We start from the raw sequence: 9,429 nt of genomic DNA, 5'->3' as shown, positions 1-9,429 counted from the left end.
TTTTGGTTGTGGGAAGGTTAGGTAGAGAAAGGATTTGATTCTGATCTTATACTCCAAATTGATCCTTATACCTCTCTATATACTAGCCAGATGGGCTCAATAATAAACACATTACGTAAAACCTAGGTCTCAATAGTACAATGGTACGTTCGTTGATACTTGGTTGATTAAACCACCCCATTGACATTATCACACTTGGCACCTGCAATGCACAATCGCTAAATTTAAACCCCTCAAGTCACCCCTTAAGAGTTAAGATCATATAAATTGAAGATCTTAAAGCAACAAACTTGATTTCTCTGTCCAGTTACCTTGGCGCCTATTTCCAATGGCAATCTAAGTACCTAACTTCCACTAAACACATAGGAAAGATATAGAAAAGTTATAACACCATATGTGCTCATGTCAGGCACAAACAAGCAAGATATAATCAACTCCTTGCCTCTTTTAAGCACCAAGAGAACACATAGCATATATCAGTATTTTCACGCATCATGGGGCAATACACCCATTTCACGAGAAAGTCCGGATTGAGATCTTCGGAGAAGGCCTCGGAAAAGAGATTGCAACGGAAGCTTTGTGGAAGAAAGTTCACAGAATGCAGGGTTTGACACCTGCGGCCTCGCATATTAAACGGCAACCCCAACTGGACGAGCGTTCGGTGGAATACCCGGTGCCCTCACATTTGCCGTCCCTGCCTGCACACATGGCGCTGGTGAGGAAGCTTTTGTGACATCTTGGCACCAATATTAGGAAAAAGCCTACCGTTCGCGTGTCAAATTGGCCTACCAGTCACAACTCCTGGCCTGCGACTGATAATCCGCCAGTCGCGTAGAAGATGAGGCTATGTGCGTAACTAAATAAGATTGTAATGAGACATTCAAATATGTCGAATGAAACTATTTCTAACCCGATTCATATGATTCATGCAGGTTATCTTCTCCGTGGACATCGGCCTCATTTTCAGTTTCTACAATGACAATGACACCTTCAGCATTTGCAAATGATCAAGGAGAAAAAAATGAATAGACGATGTGTGAGTACCTGGATTCATGTTCAAGTCAAAATGGTGACCATCATGGTGTTCTTCTTGCAAGGCAGCCTCATTTTCGTCTTCTAAGGCAAAAAGACAGCATGTGCAAATGACTGAAGAGGGAAAAATAATAGATGATCAGCGAGTACCTAGGTTCATGTTCAAGTCAATATGAGCCTAGAGTTCTTGCAAGGCAGCCTCATATTCATCTTCAATGGCGAAAAAATACAATTAGCGTTTTGTAGATGAAGGAGAACAAATGAACAGATCAATTACGTGTACCAGGGTTGACGTTGAGATCAAAATGATGGCCAGCCTGATCTTCATCTTCATGCAATGGAGGCTGATCTCCATCTTTTCCCTCAAGCATTTTTGTACTCCTGTTGTGAGAAGTGATGTTAATTAAGCTGGCTAGAATGTGATTTCTGGACAACATCAGCCTCATTTTCACTTTCTATAGTGAGAATGACACCAATGGTGGCCTTGCTCTGTCACCTGTTGCATGTGCGATCAAGCTCCTGAAACTGCAGCCCACATTGCCTTGCTGTGTCCATACGCTAAGCAGGTATGGTCCCTCGTCGCTAGTTCAAATGCCGACATTGCGAGCGTCGCTCAGACTGCCACCTCCCTGAAATCCTGGTGGGTCAAGACCCAAAAATGTGTTCCGAAGCAAGCTCGGAAAACAGCGATGATGCTTGCCTGCTATGTCGTGTGGCATCTTTGGAAGGAGAGAGGCAGAAGAATTTTCGAGAACAAACGTATCAATGAGGTCGGGCTTGTTCACCTCATAAACGAAGACGTTGCTGCGGTATGTTTGGCCTGGGGTCTATGACCTAGAGTTTTTTGAGCGAGGATTCTTGTTTTTCTTTATCTGTAGCTTGTGTTGTATAGTTCAGAGAGCTTTCAGTTTTAGTTTATTTTGTGTCTTGGTTTTCCGCCAGTTTTATTGGCCTGTACAGATATTCCCCCTTCTTTCAATGAAAAGCAGAGCTCCTGCCGTTGAGGCTCAAAAAAGATGACACCTTCAGAATTTGCAAATGATCAAGGAGAAAAAAATGAATAGAATGGTGACCATCTTGGTGTTATTCTTGCAAGGCAGGCTCATTTTCATCTTCTACGGCGAAAAGGATAGCATCAACATGTGCAAATGATTGAAGATGAAAAATAATAATAGATATCAGCGAGTACCTAGGTTCATGTTCAAGTCAATATGAGCCTGGAGTTCTTCTTGCAAGGCAGCCTCATATTCATCTTCAATGGAGAAAAAAACAATCAGCATTTTGTAGATGAGGAAGGAGAACAAATGAACAGATCAATTGTGTGTACCAGGGTTGACGTTGAGATCAAAATGATGGCCAGCCTGCTCTTCATCTTCATGCAATGGAGGATGATCTTCATATTCTCCCTCAAGCATTTTCGTACTCCTGCCATGAGAAGTGATGTTCATTAAACCGGCTAGAATGTGATTTCTGGACAACATTGGCCTCATTTTAATTTCTACAGTGCAATGACACCTTCAGCATTTGCAAATGATCAAGGAGAAAAAATGAGTAGACGATCGCGAGTACATGAGTTCATGTTTAAGTCAAAATGGTGACCATCCTGGTGTTCTTCTTGCAAGGCAGCCTCATTTTCGTCTTCTACGGCGAAAAGGGCAGCATCAGCATGTGCAAATGATTGAAGAGGAAAAATAATAATAGATGATCAGTGAATACCTGGGTTCATGTTCAAGTCAATATGAGCCTAGAGTTCTTCTTTGCAAGGCAGCCTCATATTCGGCTTCAATGGCGAAAAAAAAGAACAATCAGCATTTTGTAGATGAGGAAGGAGAACAAATGAAGAGATCAATTGCGCATACCAGGGTTGACGTTGGGATCAAAACGATGGCCAGCATGCCCTTCATCTTCATGCAATGGAGGCTTATCTTCATCTTTTCCCTCAAACATTTTCGTACTCCTGGTGTGAGAAGTGATGTTAATTAAGCTGTCTAGAATGTGATTTTTGGACAACATCGGCCTCATTTTCATTTTCTACAGTGACAATGACACCTTCAGCATTTGCAAATGATCAAGGAGAAAAAACATGAATGGACGATCTGCGAGTACCTGGGTGTTCATGTTCAAGTCAAAATGGTGACCATCATAGTGTTCTTCTTGCATGTCAGCCTCATTCTCGTCTTCTATGGCGTAAAGGACAGCATCAGCATGATTGAAGAGGAAAAAGGTAATAGAGGATCAACGAGTACTTGGGTTCATGTTCAAGCAAAAATGGTGATCATCCTGGTGTTCTTCTTGCAAGGCAGCCTCATTTTCGTCTTCTATGGCAAAAAGGATAGCATCAGCATGATTGAAGACGAAAAAAGTAATAGAGGATCAACAAGTACCTGGGTTCATGTTCAAGCTAAAATGGTGACCATCCTGGTGTTCTTCTTGCAAGGCAGCCTCATTTTCGTCTTCTATGGCAAAAAGGACAGCATCAGGATGATTGAAGAGGAAAAAGGTAATAGAGGATCAACGAGTACCTGGGTTCGTGTTCAAGCCAAAATGGTGACCATCCCGGTGTTCTTCTTGCAAGGTAGCCTCATTTTCGTCTTCTACGGTGGAAAGGACAGCATCAACATGATTGAAGAGGAAAAAAAGTAATAGAGGATCAGCGAGTACCTGGATTCATGTTCAAGCCAAAATGGTGACCATCCTGGTGTTCTTCTTACAAGGCAGCCTCATTTTCGTCTTCTACGGCGAAAAGAACAGCATCAGCATGATTGAAGAGAAAAAAAGTAATAGAGGATCAGCGAGTACCTGGGTTCATGTTCAAGCCAAAATGGTGACGGTCAAGGTGTTCTTCTTGCAAGGCAGCCTCATTTTCATCCTCTACGGCTAATAGGACAGCATCAGCATGTGCAAATGATTGAAGATGAAAAAAATAATAGATGATCAACAAGTACCTAGGTTCATGTTCAAGCCAATCTGAGCCTAGAGCTCTTCTTTGCAAGGCATCCTCATATTCGTCTTCAATGGCGAAACAAAAAAACAATCAGCATTTTGTAGATGAGGAAGGAGAACAAATGAAGAGATCAATTGCGTGTACGATCAAAACGATGGCCGGCATGTTGTATTTTTTTTCAGATCCAATGTATAGTGTTGACCATTTAGGCAATAGTTTTTTCCTGAACAGTTGCAACGGCTGTTAGGTGAGCTAGTCATTAGTCAATCATGTGCTTGCTGTGTCATACACGAACGCGCGCTAGAAATCGTCGATCGTTCATCAGAATATGAATATGAATTCGTGCGCTTGCCGTATATACACGAACGCTAGCTAGAAATCGTCGATCAAGGACCAGAATATGAATCCGAGATCTAGAAACTAGTACTAGTACTTGAAGGTGAGTGCATCTTGCAGGTGTAATAAAAAGTATACTACAAGATTGCGCATGCCGCGTCTAAAACAGCAGGTACAGGAAATTCACGGTGCATCAGATGTACAACGTAAACAATTAGAAGAAACTGAGGTCAACAATCTAGCTGTATCTGAACTGAAAATGGGTAGCGAAGAAGGGGTATACCTTGGTGTTGGTGACGAAGTCATCGACATTGATCGTGGCGGGGAAGAGGAGCGCGCCGGACTGCTGCATCTGGTAGAGCCTCTTGACCCCGCGCGCGCGGTGTCTTGAGCCCGTCGCTGATGATGGTGGCACGAGGGCGGCGAGGGTCTCGATGAGTCTCGATGGTCATGCGGAGGGAGCACCAGGTCCGGTCTGGATGGTCATGCATGCCGAAGTCCTAGACCTTGTCGACAGAGAGCGCGCGCGGCATGGGATTGGGAGGAGAGTTCTTTATCGGATGTGTCCCGAAGGGACGGGCGAGGGGTGCAGAGAACTCGGTGCTAGCTAGTACTGCAAGATGCATCTAGCAGATGTAATGCAAAATTGCAAACTACACAACAAAGATGTACAACAGGTGCAAGGAATTCACGGTGCATCAGATGTACAACAACGCAAACAAGTAGAAGGAGAAACTGAGGTCTCAAACAGCAGGTACGTACAGGAAATTCACGGTGCATCAGATGTACAACAACGCAAACAAGTACAGTAGAAGAAACTCTGAGGTCGATAATCCTGCAGAACTGAACTGAAAATGGGGAGCGAAGAAGGCAAACCCTGGGAGAGAGAGGTCCTTGACCTTGTCGACGATCTGAACTGAAAATGGGGAGCGAACACGCAAACAAGTATAAGAGGGGTTGGGGGAGGAGCGTTTTATAGGCAGGGAGAGAACTCACCAACCCGGGCACGTCGCCGGTGGGTGGACCAACGGCAAGGGATACGGGCGGCAGCGGATGCGAGAGATCGGACGGCCAGCGATCCTCCTCCAGCCGCCATGCGTCGTGCGATGTTCCGCCCCTATATAATCCCCCAAGTACAAACCCTCTGAAGCCCCGCCGGACACACACACCCCAAAGGTCAAAGGAGAAATCACCAGCACAGGATGATCGCTGACCGTGGCGCCCTGCTTGAGCTCATGCAGCGCCTCTGCTTCGACGCCGGCCGCGTGTCCGTGCTGGGCGGCTGGGTCGTGGTGACCTGCTCGTTCGGCGACCCGGCCGCGCCCGCCGCGCACGTCGCGCTCGGCTTCGGCCTGCTGCTCCTCGGCGTCCTCCTCCTCGTCTTCTCGCCCGCCGCGTACCGGTTCCCCTGGGTAGCGCGGGCCGGCGCCGCCGTCGGCAAGGCCGTCCTGCGCAACCTCTTGGCGCCGGCGGACTAGCTGCCCGATCGAGGTCTGGATCGCTCATCACTGAATGGGTCCTTGGAGTACATGGTTTAGTGTTGCTTGTGCTGTAACCCCGCCGGCTGGCCTTCTTTTTTGTTTCTCCCGCCGTGCGTTGTACTTGTACCGTGGTTGCACCCGTGAGATTGAGATATTGCAGTGTTCGTCGTAAATCTTGAGACTCGATCGAGTGGTGGGGACGAACTCCGTCTCCATGGCCTGGCCATGCCACCTCTCTTTCCCCTCCGTTCAGTTCGCCTAGCCCGTACGACTTCACTTTTCCCCAGATTCCAATATGCAAAAAAAAAATTCTGCAAAACGCCGCTGAGCACTCGATCTCGGCCCCCGAATCCCCGCGCCTCGCTATCGGTTCATGCTTTGAGATTGAGTTCATGCTTTGAGATTGATCGAGCTAACTGTTGCATCCTATGTTCGATTGCCGATTTGCACATCGAATTCGTTTGAGGAATGTTGGCTTTGATACCATGTGATTTTGTGTTTATATAGTCGTTTAACCAAACCAGCTGGAACCCCCGCGCCGCCCCTGGCCCTATGAATCAAACAGGCACTGGGCTCGGAATTTCGTAATAAATAAAATGGTGGAACACCATGACCAATTTGTACCCGGAAGGGCTTCAAGATAGCTCGTGGGCAACAACATTTGGCGTGGCAATTGGGGCTGTCCCAGCATTTCGCTCAATTCCCACCAGTGAGGATTTGTTTTGCATCAGCAGAGTGGTAATGCAAATTTTTATCACTTATCAAACAGGCAAACGCATACAGTTGCTGACGAGGAGGGTCGGATAGCAGCGGCTACAGTACGATGCCCCAAACTGCAGCATAGCATAGGGCAGAGAAGCAATGTGAAACACAATTCTGTAAAAACCAGACACATGCCCTTAAACCACCATTAATACTGCCATTATTCAGCAAAAACAGATGCCTCCTCTTACAACCCTCGCAGGGCACAAAACATGACAAATCCTCCGCCTAAGACAGAATGTAAGATAATGCAAAAAAATAGGATAGTTGATAATTCGATGCGGCAGGGTTCACAGTGGCCAGCCACAAGTCTGTGCTGGACACCCTCTCTAGTACCGGTAGGCAGCGGGCTTGTAAGGACCCTCGACTGGGATGCTGATGTAGTCGGACTGGGACTTGGTGAGCTTTGTCAGCTTGGCGCCGAGCTTGCCCAGGTGGAGGGCCGCGACCTTCTCGTCGAGGTGCTTGGGGAGAACGTACACCTTCTTCTCGTACTTGCCAGACTTCCTCTCGTTCCACAACTCAAGCTGGGCAATGACCTGCAAGATTGGAAGCTCCTGTTAACCACCATAACTCATAACTGTATCACTCAGTAACATGTATCGAGGGACCTATCATGTTACCTGGTTGGTGAACGAGCAGGACATGACGAAGCTGGGGTGGCCAGTGGCGCATCCCAGGTTCATCAGACGACCCTCAGCAAGAACAATGATGCCAGTCTTGGTCTCGGGGAACACCCAGCGGTCGGTCTGGGGCTTGATGGTGATGCGCTTGACGCCGGGGTAGGTCTCGAGGCCGTTCATGTCGATCTCGTTGTCGAAGTGGCCAATGTTGCAAACGATGGCGTTGTTCTTCATCTTCCTCATGTGGTCGACCATGATGATGTCCTTGTTGCCCGTGGTGGTCACGAAGATGTCAGCATCCGAGACAACGTCCTCCAGGGTGAGGATCTGGATGCCCTCCATCAGGGCCTGCAGGGCGCAGATGGGGTCGATTTCTGTCACGATGACACGGGCACCAGCCTGCTTGAGCGCAGCGGCGCAGCCCTTGCCGACATCACCGTAACCGCAGACCACGGCGACCTTGCCGGCGATCATGACATCAGTGGCCCTCATGAGACCGTCAGGGAGGGAGTGACGGCAACCGTAAAGGTTGTCAAACTGTTCAGAACAAACATCAATTATTAGTCAGCAAGTTACAGTACATGTAATTGTAATGAAATTCGAACTTTTGTCTAACAGCATGGACATGAAACAAGTACAACTCAGATTAAATCATAATTCAGTTCATGGCAAGTTACAGTACATGTTCAGAAGAAACATCGATTATTTGTCAGCAAGTTACAGTACATGAAATCCCAACATAATTCAGAATAAATCATAATTCAGTTCATGGCATAGCTCTTTATGTTCAAATGAGTGAGGTCAAACAAAACAAAAAAATAGGCAAGATGTTCTGTATCCTAACTAACAAGAAACCAAAGACAAGGATAAATATTCCTGGTAATTCGGAGCTGCTACATAGACTAATTCGCATGTCAATCTAAACTGGACAACAAAAAAAGATAGATTGCGATCAGGCACTGGAAATGGTGCTACACGTTGTATTATATTCAGATCCAATAGAACGAAATGGATAGTACAGGTAGTAAATGGAGTAGCAACGACTGTTGGGTGACGTAATTATGTGCTTGATGTCTGATGTACAAGTATCATCATCAATCATGAATAGGACGCCTTACCCAGCTAACAACCAACATGTTGCATCTAGCAGATCTAAAACTAAAAATATTCACATCTAATCTAAGCAGATCTACTACAGCAAGTATAACAGGGTATCAGATCTGAACTGAAAATGGGGAACAGACAAACAAACAAGGGTAGCAGTAGTAGGTATACCTTGCTCTTGGTGACGGAGTCGTTGACGTTGATGGCGGGGAAGAGGAGCGCGCCGGACTCCTGCATCTGGTAGAGCCTCTTGACGCCGGTGGTGGTCTCCTCAGAGACACCGACGAGCCTCTCCTTCATCTTGCGGTACCTCCTGACGTCGGTCTTGAGGCCATCGCGGATGATGGTGAGGACGATCTTGAACTCGGGGTTGTCGGTGGAGTTGGGGTCGGGGACGGTGCCGGACTTCTCGAACTCCTCCTCGGCCTTGACGCCCTCGTGGATGAGCAGCGTGGCGTCGCCGCCGTCGTCGACGATGAGGTCGGGGCCCCCGCCCTCGCCCCAGTCGAGGCAGCGCTCGGTGCACCACCAGTACTCCTCGAGCGTCTCGCCCTTCCAGGCGAAGACGGCGGCGGAGTCGCGCGCGATGGCGGCGGCGGCGTGGTCCTGCGTGGAGAAGATGTTGCAGGAGCACCAGCGCACCTCGGCGCCGAGCGCGGTGAGCGTCTCGATGAGGACCGCGGTCTGGATGGTCATGTGGAGCGACCCCGAGATGCGCGCGCCCTTGAAGGGCTGCGCGGGGCCGAACTCGGCGCGGCACGCCATGAGGCCCGGCATCTCGACCTCCGCCAGGTCCAGCTCCAGGCGGCCGAAGTCGGCCTGCGAGAGGTCCTTCACCTTGTACTCGCGCCCCGACGAGGTCTTCTCCACGGAGAGCGCCATGGCTGCTGCTGGGATGGGGGTTGGTGGGATGGATCTGAGAGAGGAGGCGGCGATGGGAAATGGTGGGGGTGAGCAGGGTTTTATGGGCGGGCGGAGGAAACCCTTTGTGGAGAAAGCAACGGTGGGAGATCCACCAACCACGAGATCTGCGGTCGATGAGGTGGGCCGTGGGAGTGAGGTTGGTGGCAGATTTCCAAAGTAGTTTGGCAGGTGCAGTCATGGTGGTGATGCCCACCGTGTCGACACGAGGGGCACGAGATTTCAC

The 9,429-nt window shown here is 48.3% G+C and overlaps 1 protein-coding gene across 1 annotated transcript; it reads right to left on the bottom strand.

The window, feature by feature from the left end:
• Positions 1-6,692: 6,692 nt before the first annotated feature.
• LOC124691505 (adenosylhomocysteinase-like) lies at positions 6,693-9,205 on the bottom strand. The gene is made up of 3 exons (XM_047224787.1): positions 8,454-9,205; positions 7,179-7,715; positions 6,693-7,094 (listed from the first exon to the last, which is right to left on the bottom strand). Exons 1-3 carry the CDS (start codon positions 9,162-9,164, stop codon positions 6,885-6,887), a joined length of 1,458 nt encoding a protein of 485 aa, XP_047080743.1. The 5' UTR covers positions 9,165-9,205; the 3' UTR covers positions 6,693-6,884.
• Positions 9,206-9,429: the final 224 nt, after the last annotated feature.

The sequence above is a fragment of the Lolium rigidum genome, chromosome 2, assembly GCF_022539505.1.
Source record: "Lolium rigidum isolate FL_2022 chromosome 2, APGP_CSIRO_Lrig_0.1, whole genome shotgun sequence".
In the NCBI taxonomy this organism is placed as follows: Eukaryota; Viridiplantae; Streptophyta; class Magnoliopsida; order Poales; family Poaceae; genus Lolium; species Lolium rigidum.
Note: the sequence above shows the minus strand (reverse complement) of the source record. Positions and strands in the feature narration are given on the sequence as shown.